General features: G+C 38.3%; 1 protein-coding gene across 1 annotated transcript; it reads left to right on the plus strand.

Annotated features, from left to right (window-relative positions):
• Positions 1 to 3,538: 3,538 nt before the first annotated feature.
• mov10l1 (Mov10 like RISC complex RNA helicase 1) lies at positions 3,539 to 18,648 on the plus strand. The gene is made up of 27 exons (XM_041995931.1): positions 3,539 to 3,661; positions 3,941 to 4,039; positions 4,158 to 4,345; positions 4,562 to 4,721; positions 5,564 to 5,676; positions 7,205 to 7,392; positions 10,281 to 10,427; positions 10,535 to 10,834; positions 10,989 to 11,183; positions 11,812 to 11,929; positions 12,181 to 12,355; positions 12,446 to 12,516; positions 12,619 to 12,710; positions 12,860 to 12,915; positions 13,949 to 14,040; positions 14,126 to 14,204; positions 14,508 to 14,689; positions 14,981 to 15,127; positions 15,220 to 15,341; positions 15,422 to 15,521; positions 15,749 to 15,895; positions 16,063 to 16,236; positions 16,531 to 16,680; positions 16,858 to 16,965; positions 17,733 to 17,873; positions 17,992 to 18,083; positions 18,411 to 18,648. Exons 2-27 carry the CDS (start codon positions 3,943 to 3,945, stop codon positions 18,445 to 18,447), a joined length of 3,471 nt encoding a protein of 1,156 aa, XP_041851865.1. The 5' UTR covers positions 3,539 to 3,661; positions 3,941 to 3,942; the 3' UTR covers positions 18,448 to 18,648.
• Positions 18,649 to 19,648: the final 1,000 nt, after the last annotated feature.

The following is a 19,648-nucleotide window of genomic DNA, read 5'->3' on the forward strand; positions in this document are numbered from 1 at the left end:
TCTTTTGCCTTTTCTCTTTATGCTCTCATCCCCTTACGTCTATGATATGACTGCCTCTGATCAGGGGCGTTGCCAGAATAACGTGCACAGGAGGTAACCTGAGGTTCTGAGTCTTGCCATCTGTTTTTCAAAATCTATTTACGATCTGATCAGTCACACACCCCTTCTGGTTATCATGTCCACCATTTTTTTAAACAGAAAAACCTCAAAGATAATTTCCTTTATGGAATAGTGGCAATATACAATATAATATACAATATACAGCCCCCCCCCCCCACCATCTACTCCGTCTAGTAAATAATAATCTATCCCCAAAAGCAGCAATGTGGTGGAAAAATTATTCAGATAATTTGGCCCACTGAAGTGACAATAACAACAAAGCAGTGTAAAAAAAAAAAAAAACAGAAAGTCTACAGTAAATTCCTCCTTGAAAGTCCTATTAATGTAAAAGATTATAAGTATAATCTAAAAGGTGGACAAAATAATAGCAAATAATATTTTATATGAGATAACAATAAACTGCTGAAAGTATTTGATATTGATATGAAGTTGATGGTGCATTTCCAGATGTGCAGGTTGCCAGTTCTACAGATGCACCCCCAAACCATCAAAGCTGCAGGCTTTAAAACTGGGCACTAATAACAAGTCAGATGGTCCCTCACTACCTTTGGTCTAGGAGTTAGGTACTATGTTGAGTTTTAGCCTGGAGGTTGTCAGATTTTCTACAAAAGTCACTGGTCCTTGAAGGAAAAATGATTTCTTGGAATAAGTAATCATCTGTGAGAAACAAGCGTAACCAACAATACACTGCATGAAAACAGCTTATAATGGAATGACACATTATCATCATAAGATCATGACATTACTGATAGTTAACTTACTGAATGAGTGGGTCACACTGTGGGCAAAGATATGTCCCACACATACAGTTTTCTTTTGCACAGAAATGGTACGTTTTTATTCAAAACCTTTGTGAATGTTCTGTTGTCAAAAGTGAAAGCACCACCAAGCAGCCTTAATGGACATATGGACTATCTGACTAATCTGGCAATTATAATAACAAGACTTTGTTGTTAAATCCATAATCATACAAAGAGATGTAACAGAGGAAAAAATAAAAAAGTTTGTCCAAACAGGAAACAAGGAAGTTGGACTACAGGGATTTTGTCTAATGGTAAAATGTGCTTGTAATGGGCACCTACTCTAAATTTAATCAACAAAACATTTATTTTTTCACCTATAAATTTTCAGATGTGACTTTTCCATGCAGTTTCCAACATGTAGACCATCTCAGATGCACTGGCAGCATCTGATTTTTGTATGATTTAGCTGCTAATAACAGAGGAAGTTCAAGCATAGCTAAACATTAACTGATTAACAAGGAACATGTTTTTTCCAAGCGGAATTACGTAAGATGACACACTTTTGCATGGTATTTCTTGTCAATAAACAAGGTTAGACCCAGTTATAACAACAGACTCTGTGATAAGCATCTCATCTTTTTCCTACCTTTGCCTCATTTGCACCACTGTGGAGCTGCAGCTGTTATTGAGTGATAAGTGCCAATACTGCCCTCTTGTGGTGAAAAAAATATGACTAGAGGAAAGGCAAGTGTTTTTTTTTCTACTTTTAATATATAAGTAAAAGTATGTAGTAGTGCAAAGTTTATGTGAAACTAAGAGATTAAAAATACATACTTTTTTTAAAAAATTGATATCTATAACCAAACACATATGATACATTAATTGGAAAGCTGATTCACATATTTAATAACATGTAGGCTTTGGGGAGGCAGGGCAAGGTATACGAGCAAGAGCATTTTAGTGTTTTTTTTTTACTTTTGCTGTTGCAAATTCATTAACCAATAAAAATCATCATGGCTGAGCATTTTCTATTGTATGTTATTAAATTTTAAAGAAAAAAGCTTGTGACATTTTGCTGATCCTTCAGCACACTTTATCTTACTGTTTTAATTATGAAAACACCTACACACACAAAACAGTATTTAAGCTAGAAACAGTACTTAGAAATACTTTCAAACACTGGAAGGGATGTTGATTTCCAGAGACTCTGGTGTGTCCATATTAGCTGCCACTATTTTATTTATCAGAACCTTAAAAGTAACTCCATGGTGAGATATTAATTCACAATTGTAAAACAGTTAAAACTGTGTTCCTCAAATGAAAAGTAAAAAAATGGTAAATGTGAGGTTTGTTTCACCTGCGCAAGTGTAATTTTATGTGACAGTGAGGTGTCAGGTTTATATGACGGTTAAAGGTACATAATTATGTGTCTAATATCTGTCAAACACTGCAGTTAACAGTAATTCAGCCTCAAAATATTCAGATGTGTATCAGTGATGGGCCTAGTAGTCAGCTTGTGAGATGATGCAGAAATAATCATCTGCTCTTGAGCACAAGCAAAACAAAAAGAGATGATTGTGGATTTTGGGAGGGAGGAGAGTAAGTAAAGCACAGATTACACCCTGAAAGAAAAGTTATAGGTGGTGGAGGACAAATACCTACCTTCCAGTAGACTGAAAATGCAGCATCCAGGCCATCTACAAGAAGGAACAGAGCAGCAAACTACTTGTTGAGGGAGGTGAGATTCCTCAGTAATTGCATCAAGATGGTGCATATCTTTTACAGATCGATTGTGGAAAGTGCATTCTGCTTTGAGGACATCTGTTGAGACAGCAGCATCTGGACCAGAGACTTAAAGAAACCCAATAAATTTATTAAGAATGCTGACTGTGCTCGGAAAAGCTCTGGAGCTGATTGTAGAGTGAATAATGCTGCACATGTACCTGAACCAAATGAACAGTTATTTGGACCCACTACACAGAAAAGTGAGGAAACAACGTGTTCAGCCAGAGGTCTTTTCAGGTCAGCTGCAAGACAAAAAGGTACAGCAAATCATTTCTTCCAACAGCCGTCAACCTGTGGTATAAGGACTTCAATGATTAAATTTAGTTGAGGATTAGAGATTTCTAAAAATAAACAAATAAAAAATATATATAAAAAATACAATATCACAGTTTTTTTTCCACAATAATAAATAACAGTCATTAAATTCAGTGTCTTGCAGAAGGACACTTTAACACGTGAACTGAGAACTTGGGTAATGAACCAGCAGCACACATATCCAGATTAAATAGAAATATTTACGAATAAAAAAATTAATTTAAAAAAGTATCATTTGGAAATAGAGTCAGTGATGACTGCATTGGACATAACATGCCACGTATTGTCTCTGACTTTATAACAGTACGTTTTTGCGATGGTAATATTATTTCTAAATGCAAACATTAAATAGTTTTTCCTCTCATTGGTTTTATTATTGAGGATGATAAACCTAATTTAATGTAACACAGCGCATCCACGGAAGCACTCTCCTATATTTTTTTCTGCAATTTCTTCATATTTATGGCTACTTATAAGTTCTTAATGAGTCATGAGACCATGCGGCGACACTGACAGATATTAAAATAAAAAAAGGCCACTCACGTTACTGGCTTGGTAACTCTCAAGGCCGCCGTACTTTTCTAAACCACCGCCCTGTCCCCATGACCGCGCGATTTTGCAACACGTACGTGCACCTGAACGGCTGCAAAGAGGTTTAAACCCCAACACGTGTTGCTTAATATTTTCAACTTAACACGGTAACGTAAAAAGTACTTTCTTGTCCTGTTAAAAATAGTTTAACAATTTATACTGACAGCAAGTTATTTGCGCTGTAGCTACAGTACCTTTTTTTGTGATGAAAGTGTTAAGTTACATTTTTTTTGTATTTTCGGTTACACATGGTTGCAAATATTGAGCGCGTTAATACGATGCAACGTTAATTAAAATGTATACAACCTGTTAAAATGACTTCAGGGGGAAATACTTGCACGTTAAAAGCAGTTTCTCTAGCTAGCTACTTAGCTATCCTTTTGCAGATATGCTCTCTACGGTGAGGTGCATGCTGGCCAAGCTCGTTTCTCCATTGTGGAAAATGGTTGATGAGGACGAGGAGAACATATTCTCCAATAGCCCAGGTAAATGCAATAACACACTGGCCATCAGTCAATAGGCCCATTATTCTGTTTATTGCAGTAAACAGCTGACAAACTGAATGCCATGTCTGTTTATATCCATTTATCTCTTGCTGTTCAGGCACCGAGGACATTCGCCACCTGCGGGGCAGTGTGGTGACGCAGCTTTGTCTAGATTATGGCATTATAGATGATGCAATCTTCTTTACTCGTGGTGAGGTGTTGGGTGGGATACCACTGAAAGAGGGAGACCTGGTGAACTGCATAGCAGTGAGAGGTGGTGCTGAAGGTGGATGGAAAGCTTTAAGAGTAAGGAACCTGTGCTTCATAGAAATGGTAGCTCAAAATTGCAGACACCATACAGAACATGAAAAGTTTTAACATGTAAAGTTTGGGGAAAATGTGTGCAGTTTCCAGTGTGCATATTCTGTATTGATACTATTGGGATATCCCATGTAACATTTTTCCTAGTTTCCTTCCAATAAGGGATTATTGAGCTATGTCAGACATGCACCTCTTATTTAGGTGGAGAAGAGTGCTGAAGCTTGGGACGATGGAGGAAGAACCTCTGTAGAGTCTGAGAACATGCAGCTGCGACCTCTCATTGGAACAGTCACTTCAGTTGATGGCAGTGGTGGCTACATAAATCAGACCACTTACTTCCCACTCTGCAGTCTTTCAAAAGGTGATGATATTTAAACAGACATGCTCACACCTCACCTCACATTGGCATCACCCCAGACTCTCTGGACCTCACCCTAGCAAAAAGAACTGGGTCCAAATTGAAAACAATTTTACTCCTTGAAAACCATCCTCTACATGACATTTTTAATCGTCTCAAAAGCTCTTTTGGTGACCGCCTTTTGTTCCTGTAGCTGTCAGATTTTTTAATGACCACCTGTAGTTTTTTTTATATATATATATTTTTTATGTTTTTAGTATATTTAAAGGTCTATTTCATGTTTTTCGTCCTTGTCTATGTATGAGATGTGTGGTGGCAAAGAAATTTCCTCTTTTAGGGGATGAATAAAGCTTATCTATCTAACACTCCTACATATAAAACCTTTCCAGTCATCTGTGCTGACACTTCCATGCATGGTCATGTATCCAGTCTATATGTAGAAGTCTTCCTGCAAACTCATGTGTTAGTGTTATTGTGTTGCTACAGTCTGGTATATTTTAGTCTATACAGAGATAAATCCAAGTGCATGCATAAGTGGTGTGTAGAGGGACTTCGTGGACCTGTGCAGATTATTGAGAATGACTAAACTTGCAGAAACCGGAAATTTCCTTTAACATTATATGCCATGATTGTGAGCCTTTCGGGGACATCATACTTCACTGCTGCCACACTGGTCCCAAAGCAACATTTTTTTTATTCTAACACACACTCATACACAGGGTTGTTTTTCTGATGTGATTTTAGCAAAACTATAACCTACAAATGTACAACACTACAAAATGTTTATCCTAACCTTGCAAGCAAGTGGTAGGTTTTATCATGTTTTTTTTTTTTGTCCCTTACAGGTTATTTGCCAGTGAAAGGAGACTTGGTCCAAGCAAAATATTTCATCAATCCAACCCGGTGGACCACTCAGGCTCATTCTGTGGCCCCTTTACGTTACAGCCGCCTAGATAAGGTAATTGGATCATTGTTTAATGATGTACCTGCTCATTATGGTGAAGTCCTTTTCATAGTACTTCCATGGTTCAGTATTGTTAGCCTCAGAGCATTATTGCCTAAGTCATATTTTGGCTAAATTGTGATATCTGTCTAACTGGACTCTTCTAATAAAGCTGATTGACTGTGTATCACTACCTATAAAACCTTAAGATATGACTTAGACAATTATGCTATGAGACTAATGATATACTGCACATTCATTCTGAATGTCAAGCTTTTGTTTAGTTCAAGGATCTCAAAGTCAGATTGCTCAAGGGCTGCTAATGTTCATGCATGTTCATGTTCATATTAAAGTATAGGAAAAAAAACTGCAGTATTTCCAAACATTTGTTTTATTTGAATTAGTAACAGTTCTCAAATATTTAACAAAATCAAATGCAAACAGCAGTATATGCATTATTATGTATAGTTGTACAGAACATTTAGTGCAGGTGATTTTTCCTTGCTTTGACACAAAATAAAAATTGAAGTTGGCAAAAAATCTTGCACTGAAAAAAAAAATAAAAAAAAATCTCTGCGCTCACATGTAGCATTTTACTTCCTGTCAGTCTTTTTCCTCACAAAGTTTAGCTACATTTGGCTTGATAGAGGTCTCAGTTGAAACCCTGAGTACAGCTTCAAGATGGTTATAACTCAGCCTGGACCTATACTTGCATTTATTAAAGTTCATAATGGAGAGATGTGTGCTTCCAAAAAGGTACATCACACGACTAAACACTTATGGAAGGATGGAGGCAATTCCTTTAGAAATTGTGCAGTCATGTCTGCTTTTCTCTGGGCCTCTCTGAACTTAGTCTTTAGACTGTTGCACTGCAAGTCAATGAGTTCCATCTGCAACACTCTTGGGACACTGTCCACATCAGCTGAGAAGGGGTCTGCAAACAGTCGAAAGTGTCATGGTGTGCCTTTAAGTTAGCAAATTGCTGATCAAACTTCTGCAGCAGGTTATCAATAGTAGACACGTAGTCCTCCCTGCAGAATGCTGTGCCCATGACATGTTCATATTTCAGACATTTGCTGCACAGTGCCTGTTTGTGTACAATACGGTGCAAAACGGAAGAACTGTTGGATCTGCGTTTTCCACCTCCAATGTCCTTTGTACCAGTGCTATCAGCCCATGTTTTATTTTACTGGACATGCAGTCTGTTCCACGGCAAATCGGTGCGCTCCAGCGTGTCACACAGCTGCAGAAATATATCCATGGCTGTGATGCACTTATGCATCAGACACAAACTCAGTAACTCCTCTGTTATTTCTGCTGCAAAACTAACTGCCAAGCACAGAGACCTGCACACCTTTTAGAAAACTAAGATGCAGCGTGGTAGTGTTGGGCGGGCCGGATAGAGGGGGAGTGCGGGCCAGGGGCTGGGAGTTTGAGACCCCTGGTTTAGTTAAACAATGTTTCATTGGGGCAAGAAGAATCAAGATAATCTGATTATCTCTTTCACTTGTCTACTCTTCCCTTAATGATGTCTTGCTTCCAGGTGCGCATAACCAGCATTCATGGCAGCAATGGAGTGGTGGAGGACAGTGTTTTCTTCAATATGGACTCCCTACTTCTCCCTGCTAACTATCAGCCTTTGTCAGGACACCTGGTCAACCTGGTAATGGTGGAGAGCAGTCAGTCCCTCTACTGTTGGAGAGCCCTGTGCATGGCACCCTGTTTTCAAAGGTAAAAATCATGATTGACTTTACAACTAGCATTGTGTTGATGTAGGTCAGGGGTGCCCAAGTCCGGTCCTCGAGATCTACCATCCTGCAACTTTTAGATGCAACCCTTCTCCATGTAGGTTCTTAGTAATCCTGGTCATGGTAATCCTGAAACCTTTAGTGGAAGGCAACAGAGGCCTTCACGTATGCTCACGCACATTAAGTCAGCATTTCAGGACATGCTACCAGGAATGACACAATTATAGATTTTCTTGGTACGATAATCGTCAAAGAAATTATCACAATTTTCCAATTACTTGCTTTAATTAATTTCACAACAGTATATATGTGTCAAATCAAATAAACACTCCTTGTAGGTCTTTAAGTTTTATTACCTCCACCAAGGCAGGTGTCATGTTTTCTCTGTCTGTTAGCAACATAACTTAGAAAATAATGAATGGATTTTGATGACATTTTCAGTACATCTCCAAAATAGAAAAAAGGAACAAGTGATTAGATTTTGGGGGTGATCTGGATCATGACCTGGATCCATGAATTTTTTTAACATTAGAACCACCAACATTCCAATACCCTCAAGAGCAGGGGTGTCAAACTCCGGTCCTCAAGGGCCGGTATCCTGCAGGTTTTCATTGTTTCCCTGATAACACACCTGACTGAAATTAATGGGTTATTGTGAAGAAGTTGACAAGAAGCTGTTGGATCCATTTGATTTTATTCAGGTGTGTTAGATCAGGGAAACAATGAAAACCTGCAGGATACCGGCCCTCGAGGCCCGGACTTTGACACCCCTGCTCTAGAACCACCAGAGGGGGTCATTTTAGGAACATGCTAAAGACAGTAGCTTGTTGAAAGTATTTTACGTCTGGAATTTTTATATGAACATTGGATTTATGACTGAAACGTGTTACAGATATTTATGGAAGGGTTAGCAAAATGACTGAAATGAATAAGGAACACATACATGTGGTGACAAACTCCTCACTACATATGTAAGTGCCGGCACACTGTCTGTGTACAGAGTGTGCTGTACACAGACTGCGTGCTGCCACTTGCATATGCATATTCTTGTGGTTTTGTTTTTGCTTTTTTCACACTTGATGCCACTGTTTGGCCCTTTTCTCTGGTTCAGCATTGCTGGCATGCTGAACCCACTTAGTGGTGGTGACGGGTCGGGGATGCGCTTACTGCACAGCTGCTTGCAGAGCTCAACAATAATGAACACATGCTGGGTCATTCTGGCATCGATAAAGTTTCGGTAGAGGACCCATGCATTCAGTGCAGCAATGTCCAAAATATTATAAAACACCCCAAAAGGCCATCTTATATTTGCAGCTTGAGATGAATACTTACTTGGGATCTTGTTGAGGATGTCTACTTCTGGTCCTGTTGTAGTACGAAGACCTAATCCTGTGTCCCCCATCTGAGTCTTCTCATTCATTTGTTGGATAGCCAAAGCTTATTCTGTATTCATTCTCCTGCTCCTGTTCACTGACAGGGTGGAGGTTATGTTTTCGACAGCGTTGATTTGTCTGTGTGTGTGTCTCTGTCTTTCCGCAACATAACTCAAAAGGATATGAATGGATTTTGATTAAAATTTTCAAAAAATCTCAGAAATGGAATAAGAAACACATGTTTAGATTTTTGGGGCGATCCAGATCACAGCTTGGATCCAGGAATTTCATATTAAAAGGATTCTTTTAAAAGGGGAGATGGAAATAATTTTGCCTTTTGTGAAAGAAATTTAGATGCATATGGTAATCACTCATATATACTCATAATAATCACATGTATATTCAGTTTCTTTATTAATTTAATATTGGTAATCCATTCACTATTAGATTTTCATATCTTGTTCTCATTCTACAGAATACTGAAGTTACAGTTTTCATTGTGTGTGCGTGTGTGAGGTCAGACTGACCACTTTCTTCCCAGAGCTCTGATATGGCAGAGTTGAGACTGGTTTTCGACCTGCTAGATAGCAATAGTTGTTTGGGATATCGGCTTGTTGTGGTATGTGGGCTTTGTCTGAAAACTGGAAGAAAGTGGCGCCACTAAGTCTTCTATTCCTCATATTATTATTTTGCTGTTTGACCTTCAGCTGGGGACCAGCTGAATAAAACTGTTTCTCTCTGATGAATCATCACAGTCTCTCCCGATTTCATGCGAGTCGGGACGATCACTCTCTTACTTGCAAGTAATTCTTTTATTCAATACTTTTCCTGTAAATAAACCTTATATCTTTTACCCATTCCAGACTCTTGGTAATTTTTCTACAACACTTTGGAATTCTAACTCAAACATGTCCAGAATCGTTGGCAAAAAAACAAAACAAAAAAAAAAAAATAGAAATTACAATACCATTCCTTTTACCCTTCTCTTAAATGATCTATCCTCTCCTTGAATGCTAATATTACCCTGAGGGAGAGCAGCTTTATTAGGAATTCAGTTGTAATGTACCCTCTTGTTTTGCTGTTTTTACAAAAAGATGCTAAAATGTGGAGCATTGGAACATTTGTGGTGTGTCTTGGCCCATTTGAGTTTATCATATACAAGGAAATTTAAATTTTTGTGTCATAGAAGTGAGTCAAAACATGTTTCCATGCATTTTAAAAGTCTGGTTTTGGTCGAGCTGATGCGATGATTTATATTTTGTCTAGTCTTGTGTATTAGTGCTGACTCAGAACTCTAGAAACTTCTTAAATCAGAGGTGAAATGTTTTCCAGAACCAAGAAAACGAGTCCAGCTGTCTTCTGTTCTGTTGAAAATAATATTACCTCCATGATAGAAGCAAATTGTTCTATTGATGGTCAAATATTGTAGCAAATGTGATTAATGAATTGGTTTATTGTTATTTTTCTCATTAATTGATTTTCTCTTTTGTTATTTTAGAGGAAGTACGACATTATCTGCTACACCCCTTCTGGAAGCTGAATTACAGAGCATCTTGAAAAACAAAGGAGGGCTGGATGTATCAGACTTTGGCCACTTTGGGGATGTGATGATTGGCGAAAGACGAGAGGCGGTGTTGTGGATACAGTGAGTTCTCCTGGCACCAAGAAAAACACAACTTTTGCTCAGCAAATTTCCATCTTCATTAATAGCACAACATTTCACACTGTATAATCATCTTTTTCCTGCAATAGAAATAAAAGCCCAGTGACCCACACGCTAAAGTGTTGTGAATTCGCTGGCTGGGACTCTGAAGAACAGTTCGCCATAGTTACTGTCAACAAATCCACATCATCAGGCCAGAAAAAACAAACTTTGCAAGAAAATGGCTCTGAGTCTTCTGAAAACCATGTCGGGGTTGCAGGGGAGGTCGACAAAAATAATGGTGTGGTGCAGAAAGACACTCTTCTTTCCAATGGTGTAAGACGGGAGGAAAGGGAAGTGGAAATATCACCTGGAGAGAGAGTGTCTGTTGTAATAGCCTGTCATGCAAAGTAAGTTGTATCTCTAAAGCTCTTGTATTATAAGTGTAACTAACTAAATTGGTTGGTAAAATCTAAAAGAAAATATGTCTTGTATTTGCAGTGTTTTTTTTGGCTGTTGTGTGCTAGATAAATAGCTGAGTTTACCATTTTGTAAATTCTTCAGGGGTCTGGGAAGCTGTGCTGAGCTGCTTCTGCTGCATTTCTCTTTTTTCACCATTGGGAGGCGCCTGGATGTCACAGTGGGCAGTGAGGATGAAAACCTGCTGCAGCCCTCTGAGCCCTACTTTCCCGGTGATACCCGCCAGCACTCAAAACCCTCTCATGTGATCACTGTAACTGCTCCAAAGGCCCCACTGAGGTATCAAAAAAATTATTTAAATTATTCCTAAGGAAGAATACTTAACAGGGTTTTACTTTAGTTGCTTTTCCTGCTGTCTAATAGTTATACATTCAGTAATTTAATAATCCTGCTCATCTTATTCCTCTGCCATTTAAGAAGGCAAGATGTGCATAATCTGCCATCCAGGGAGGATGTTTTTCTGTAGTGAGAGCAGGATAGTATATTTTTTTTTTCACAGCTATATGTCTCATCCAAAGGCTGTGCATTGTAGTTGACCCATTTATAAAATAATGTGTTAGGGCTGTAGATGGCTTTAGCTTGTCTTAAATCAGGGATCCACTGTCATGGTTCCCTGATTTCTGATCGCATCTGAAAATCCTAAAAAAAAATCAATGAAAAATCTCTGAATCAGCTTTATTGAGACTTTAAACTTGTCACTATAAACATGGAATAATTCTTTTCTTCAGCATTCACAAAGGTTGAATGATTTGAGTTTTTTTTTTAATTTTTTTTATTAAGATTGTGTAAATTAATTGATGGAATTTGCATAAGAACTTAAGTCTCGATGCTCCTTGTATGTTGCTTGTAGATTGTTTAAAAGAAAAAGATGTTGCCTCTCTGCTGAGACTAACTCTTCAACTTCCAGGCTTAGTAAACGACGGCTGCCAAACTTCCTCCCAGGCTTCCCAGTGCCTCAGGCTCTAAGAGACTGTGTAGAAGCACAGACTGATGTGCTGGTAGTTGTGCCCTGCCTAGGCGAGGTGAGCATGCAAGTGAAATATAAAATCATAACTGCATGAATTCCAGTTAATAATTCAATTAGGCTTCCTAGCAATTGAAGTTTTGATCTTCTTTTAAGTCACTTTGGTTAGTGATTACAAACAAGTGTAGGATTTTCTATATTTGGCATGATTCTTTGAATAGAATGATCAAAAACAGGTTCTGTTTTAATCCATTATTTGTTTGAAAAATAAAAAAAAAACTGAGGAATTACATTCTTTCACTTGCTTAGGCTCTCTCAGCATCCAACATGCATTCACGATTCTCAGCTCTGTTGTGGCTGGAAGAACTGCATGCAGAAAGAGAAATGAGGGAATTCTCCATCAGTGGAGCCCTTCTCAGGAAAGGAACCGTCTACCTGCATCTTGAAGTTGTTGGATTGGCTGAAGGCAGGCCTTTTCTTAATATAGGTGATGTGACCTGTGATATTTTTCACCATAATTGTTTAATTACGCAACAGGTTCATTTTATAATTTAATTTTTTTTTTTTTACATCACAGGTGACAAAATATTACTGAAGAAACCACAGTGTGATGGTGTGGTAGTGGAGTATGTTAGTTATGTCTCAGAGGTATGAAGATGTTTCATACTTTGGGGCATATCATTAGATATGGAGACTTAGTCTCTCTAAATATTTTATTTATTTATTTATGTATTTTGCTACTCCATTCAGATCCATGATGAAGATGTGAGTTTGAGAGTGAACTTGGACTTTCAGCAAAGTTACCTTGGTGAGCCACTTGATGTTGAGTTCTCTTACAACAGGTGAGGAGAGCGGACAAAAGGTTTCTTCTGTTTCTCATCTCAAATTGCATCTATGATGTACTTACTTATTATGATTTCTTAGAGGTAATTCATTTAAATTGGATTTGAACATGATGCATCATGGTTTTCTGCCCTGTTTTCACCTTCAGGTTGACCATCAGGCGGTGTCACAATGCACTTGACCAGGCAAAGCATTTTTGGGAAAGTAAGTTTTGAATTCCTTTAAGTATTTCTCTTACGTTATGAGGTTTTGTGGTGTAAGAGGGACGAGTTAAAGGACAGGTTTTCAAAACTGTACTGTAAGGAATTCATTGTGGAGTTCTGGATAAGGCCACTTCTCTGCTAAATCTCTCCTCACTGGACTGGAAGGGGTGTTCTTTTGTTGGGTATGCACCCCCCCAAATCCCCTCCCTCAGACTGGGGATTGTTGCAGTTACATGTGCATTTGGCAATGTCAATCCTAACATAAGTTACATAAGTTGACATGAAAAACTGAGAATATATTGTAATTACTGTGTACCTGCAGTAATGTTGAGTGGGTTTATGATGGTGGGATTAAGACGGACATTTAGATTATAAAAAGTTCATAGTAAGTATATTTTAGAATTAAAATGAAAGTAGTCATTATGTAACCATGCTTGTAAACTTGTGCAGCAAAGGTTTGATGGGCAGGATTTTGGACGGGTTTGGATTTTCCCCCAGTAACATTATCGTATATATATATCGTATATATATATATATATATATATATATATATATATATATATATATATATATATATATATATATATATATATATATATATATATATATATATATATATATATAGAAGTGTATATATATATAGAAGTGTATATAGAAATGTGTGATCATGCAATATCACAATATTACATTTTCTACCGGTATCAAAATTTCTACCAGTATTACTGTGAACGATATATTGCACACCGCTGTTCTTTAGTGAAAAACTCCTTTTCACATGGGAAGACGTGCAATATCAAAGCCACAAAAATGACACCAGAGGGTGCTGTTTATATTCCGTTTCATCTCTTGTAATGGATATCAGGAGGGATATAAGACTGCACATTTCGTGTGTGTTTTGTTTTTGTTAGTTTTTTTCCCTCCATCCAGGTGCTTATATGTAATTGTTTGATACCAGTGCAGCAGCTAAAATGACCAAGTTACTTATTCACACGGATCAACTTTAAAATGTAGGCTTGCTAACTTTTGCTGTGTAGTACTCTTCCCCTCCAGAGTGACTTGTCAGACCCCTCAGTGGACTGGAGAATGGGTTGAAGAGGCAGACCACAAGATAACTGTGGATAACGAGGTGAAAAACGAAAAATAAAAAAAACAAAACATTTTTCATTCATGATCTTAAGTTTTGATTTCATGTAAATTCACGTGAATGCCAGACCTCATCTAGTGAAAACAGGGAAGGGTCAAGCATCTCCATTGATATGAAAACAAAAGCCACACAGACTAAAGGAACAGGTATTTGATTTTAAGTTTTGTCTTGACTTTGCTCATTTTTATCTAACATCACCATTAGTATAAGTAACAAACGTGGCATCTTTTTTTTTTCTCATGTGCCTATGCATGAATTTTGCACGGTAACTTTTTAACTTATCTTGCTTTTAATCATTTTAATGTCATTTTTTATTTTATTGTGATTCCTGCTACTTGTTGCTGCCTTTTACTATTTCTAATATCTGTAGTGCTTTTGTTTTATGTAAAGCACTTTATCCTGTACATAAAATGTGCTATACAAATAAACTTCTTTGCCTTGCCTTTTAGATAACACATTGGCATCCAAGCTCTTCCCAAGCAAAGGCCACTTTTTTAACCCAGACCTAAACCCCCATCAGAGAGAAGCGGTGAAGAGGATCCTGGAAGGAGAATGCCGGCCGATTCCGTATGTGCTCTTTGGACCTCCGGGCACTGGAAAGACAATCACCCTTATAGAGGTCATACTGCAGGTTCGTACACACAAGCACTGACCTAACCTTTTTATCAAAGGCCTTATCATTGTTATCATTAATATTAAAAAAGTAGCTCCCAGCTAGCAGAAGGAAAATCTCTGAATGATTCTGTGCATTAAAATAATAACGGTACCTTTTTTAAAACCTCTGCATTTTGTGAGATCATACTGTGTTGGAATGTGGGCAATCTGAAACTTTCACACTCATTTCATTTGCTGTACTATTAATGCCCATCGGATATCATCCCACTTCTTTGTTCCCCTGCTTATATAATTACACCATCCACAGGTCTACCACTTTCTGCCAGGAAGTCGGATTCTTGTATGTACTCCATCCAACAGTGCTGCTGACCTCATCTGTATCCGCCTACATGGTAGCGGCTTCCTGGATGCTGCAAGTTTGGTCCGCGTCAATGCATCCTGTAGGGACAAGGAGGTACTTAACAGCAACCAGAAACAGAAACTCATTGTTTTCTTTATATGATAAAAGCATACTTACGCCAAACTAATGTGATTGTACCTCCTTAGTCTATCCCAGAAATGTTACAACGGTACTCAAGGGCTGGAGAAGACATTCGTCAGGCAGCCTTCCACAGGATTGTGGTCAGCACTTGCTCCAGTGCTGCCATGTTCCAAAATATAGGGATACAGTAAGTCCTGAGCTGTACAAGGGGTAGAAATGAACTATTGTATGTTTTGCACTGACTTTGTGGGATTTTGTCTTATTCAGAGTAGGACATTTTACCCATGTGTTTCTGGATGAAGCTGGCCAAGCAACTGAGCCCGAGTCTCTGATCCCCATCAGCTTTGTCTCAGAAAGAGATGGACAGGTCTAATTTTTACTTTGTTCTGACCAGCCTTGGAGCTTGATATCCAATGCTTTTGTCTCTTGTATGGTGACACACATCTGGTTTAAGAACAAACATTTGTGAATAATATCGTGAAATTTGTCAAACTGATGTTACTGATGTTTAAAATAGTTTAAATATTTATAAGAAAACAAACTGATGAACCTCATCGAGTGATAATAAACTAGTTTTTATTTTTGTCTGTTTAGATAGTACTGGCTGGAGACCCCTACCAGTTAGGTCCCATAGTAAAGTCTAAGCTAGCTGCCGCCTTTGGCCTGGGGGTTTCTCTACTGGAAAGGCTGATGTCCAATCCACTGTACTGCAGACAGGACTGGGGGTACAACCCTAAGCTGGTTAGTGCATCAAAAGAGTTTTATCACTGAAACTTGATTTTCTTCATTCTGTTGTTGCTGCATAATGTTTACCAACACAATGAGAAAACTCAATGAAAGTTTAATTTACAGCATTTAATATTGTTGTGCACTGTATATGTGATGTAAAGCTGGTTTTTATATTACAGGTAACGAAGCTGATCTACAACTATCGTTCTCACGAGGCACTGCTCATGCTGCCTTCCAGGCTCTTCTACCAGAGGGAACTATGTTTTAAAGCTCCAAGGTCTATTGTGGACTCCCTCTGCCAGTGGAAAAACCTGCCTAAAAAGGGCTTCCCACTCCTTTTTCATGGCGTCAGGGTAACCAGGATTTCATGAGAATGTCTGTGCACTTTCAAATTATGATTGCTGGCCTGCCAGCTTGTCTTAAAAATTGAATATACAGTACCAGTGAAACATTTAGATATGCCTGCTCATTCACATTTACTGGGTTGGTTTGTCCAAACCTTTGACTGGTACAGTAAATCTACATGAAGCTACCAGTTTATTACAGACCACTACAAGGTGTTATCCTGCCTCATTTAGGATCTGTGTCATTTCTTGTTACTGGGATTTTTGATCTTACATTTGTTAAAGTTTTTATTTTTGCTCTAGGGCACAGAAATGAGAGAAGGCAACAACCCATCATGGTTCAACCCAGTGGAGGCTGTGCAGGTCATGCTCTACTGCTGCCAACTGGCAAAGAAGCTCTACAATCCTGTCAGTAGCTCTGACATCGGTATCATTACCCCCTACAGAAAACAAGTACGACTGCACTATTTATTTTCATGTTGTGTTGGCTTGTTTTTCTCATCTTTTTAGGATGATAAAATGAATTCAGTGTGAATTGAAATATGACTCTAAAGTAACTTAACAGGTTCATAAAAGTGGCCAGCTGTACATGCTGTAGAACCTAAACTGTTCTTCCATGTTGCGCTCTAGTGTGAGAAGATTCGAGTGCTGCTGGGAAAGGTGGGCCTCTCTGGCATCAAAGTAGGCTCGGTGGAGGAATTCCAAGGACAAGAGTTTCTGGTCATCATCATGTCAACAGTATGTAAAAACAAACTGGTTGTGGGAGTTTCATAAGATCTTTTCATCTAAATCAGAGTTTCAGTGTTGACAGTTTGTATAAAAACATGATGCAGCTGAACACTGTAAGATGTGTTGAGATTCACATCCAATAGGAAATAATTCTATTAATGGACTTTGAATGTCATTGTTAAAATGGATGTTTGTAGCTTTAATGAACACAGTTACACGGGAAGTAAAACACAAAAGTTGAGTTGCATTCTGGCCTCTTTACACATTAACAGATGGATAAAACTACAAATTTATGAAAATGGCCCCACACGATATCAAAAAATTACATCACACATTGATTGGCCCTCATAGTTTATTTCTCCGATGGCAGAGGTCCCTAACACGCGGACCGTGGTCCAGATCCGAACCTAGAACCTGTCCCATACTGACCCCAACCTAAAATATCAAATCTGACAACATGCTTTTATTTTAACTGGCGCAGCCTTTGTAATCTTCATGATAGTGGTCAGGAAACACGCAGAAACAACGGGGACAATGCCCACGAATAAAAAGGAAATATGTAAAATACAATAAAGAGTATGTAAGAGAGTGTATAGGAGGGCTCATAATGCAGCCCCTTTAAAAATAAAAAAAAAAATCTTATCTGTGAGGATGATTACCACCAGTTTCACTGTTTCATAACAGGAAGAGACGGTTTATATATATAATAGTATTTATGATCTCCCGGACCTTGCCTATGGTAAATGATCAATAAATTTCATCCTTTCATGATACAGGTGCGCTCGAATGAATCTGTGCAGAGTGATGATTTGCAGAGTTCGCTTGGCTTTCTGACCAACCCAAAACGATTCAACGTGGCTGTTACTCGTTCTAAAGCTCTGCTCTTGATTGTTGGGAACCCTCATGTTCTCATCATGGTGAGTGATGAAGCTCCTTGTTCTTCCTGCATTTTGACATAACATACTTGTTTTTGTGGCAGTATAATACAATACATCATTCAGGTTAAGTACTCTCAATGTTTTCATTTCTCTCCAGGATCCTTGCTTCAGTGCTTTACTGCAATACAGTTTTATCAATGGAGCCTACATGGGCTGCGACCCCCCTCCTTCCCTAAGACACTCTCAGATGTATGTAAAAATATATATATTTTTTTAAATTATGTATATTTCAGATTGTCATTTTACAGCTTTAACTATTTGGTCTAGAAATGCGAAGTTTTAACATTTCTGGTAAAACAGCAGTTCTGCTGGAGCCAGTTTCCAGTCACATTTAATGAACTAGATAAATCAAGCTATGTAGGATCTATCAATTCTCAATATGTTTGTTATAGAGAAATTTAGGTTTATGTTTTTTTAGCTAAAATAAAAATTAGAGCTGCTGCTTTAAGTTTAATTCTGTTTTTGTTTTTCTGTTCCCCCTCCACCTCTCTCTCTCTCTCCACAAAATTTCCACAGAACTGCAGAGGAGCAAAGCTGTGCAGAAAAAAAATAAGGCTTCATTGATGCTGCATCTCAACCTAAGAGTCTTTTTTGTGTGTGTGTTTTTTTTCTGTTCTTACTTCCTTGGCTTGTCTTTGGATTGACTTTTGTCAAAGTTAACTGGCTCACATTGCTTTGAATAGAGAAATATTTGTAAGAGTCAAATATAGTTCCACTGGGATTAGAAATAAAGATGACGCTTGTGTACGCTGCACAATTATTCTCATGTCCTTTTATTAATTAGCTTATGTGCTTGACTGTGCATAAATCACGAATTATGGGTAAGATGTTGGGAATTGCGTCACAACAGTCCCATTGTGTTCATTAACCCAGTTTGCTTAATAATGATGTCTCTGTAAAATAATTTGTACAGCAATGAGATCGTGTCAACCCCAGGAATATTAAAGAGTTCCTCCTTCAAATGGTTGTGAAGCACAAAGTGGATACAAAACATTTCAACTTTTACTTTATTGGGTGCATTAGTCTCTGCAGATGTCTGTGTGCTGGGTGGCAAGTCGTCTGCTCATGTCGGCGTGGCAGCGTCTGCCTGTGAGGCTTGGAGACTGGATGTGACAATTGAGTGCTATTGACAGTCTACGCAGGGACTGTCAGTCCTACTGGAGCCCAGCAGGATGGAAAGGGGAGGGGGCATGGGATAGGGCTAAGAGAAAAGAGGCAAATGGGGGTTCAGTGTTTTAAGGTAATGAGTCTCTTATGTACAAGGGCAGACAGCTATTATCTGAGTTTGCTATCCTATCAGACACCCAGTCCTAAAACACACCTATGTCTTTGATGTATGTCTCAGGTGCTTGCTCTACTGTCCCAGTCTACGATCAACACATGAGAGGGAAGACTCTTGCATTGTAACATTCAGATAATGTCAGACATAATTTTCAGTTTCATGATTCCAGTAAATTAATATAACTTGAGACATTAGCTTGTACTTGTCCTGCAGTGCTGTGTCGTACAGTTGATTTTTGTGTGCTTTTAGCTAACTAAGTGCAGCATGTACAGTTATTTCACATTTGTAGATTTACAGACACCAATGGATGGAAAAGATAATGGTCTAAGATAAAGAGTGTTGCACCATATATCTATTTTAAACTTCCATTTGATGCTTTCTTTGATTGTAAATCTGCGTATTCTGAGTTCATTCCGTCCTCACCAGAACTCAAAGAATGACACTGATAAAAACAAATTCTAAACCTCATGAC

Source organism: Melanotaenia boesemani, chromosome 10 (assembly GCF_017639745.1).
Source record: "Melanotaenia boesemani isolate fMelBoe1 chromosome 10, fMelBoe1.pri, whole genome shotgun sequence".
In the NCBI taxonomy this organism is placed as follows: Eukaryota; Metazoa; Chordata; class Actinopteri; order Atheriniformes; family Melanotaeniidae; genus Melanotaenia; species Melanotaenia boesemani.

What these genes read in the sequence shown, in the direction of transcription:
- mov10l1 (XM_041995931.1), top strand. Translation starts at nt 3,943, where the DNA reads ATGCTCTCTACGGTGAGGTGCATGCTGGCCAAGCTCGTTTCTCCATTG. An exon ending in ATGGCACCCTGTTTTCAAAG is followed by an intron (nt 7,393 to 10,280) that starts GTAAAAATCATG and finishes TTGTTATTTTAG; the next exon opens with AGGAAGTACGACATTATCTG. An exon ending in TGGTCATCATCATGTCAACA is followed by an intron (nt 16,966 to 17,732) that starts GTATGTAAAAAC and finishes TTCATGATACAG; the next exon opens with GTGCGCTCGAATGAATCTGT.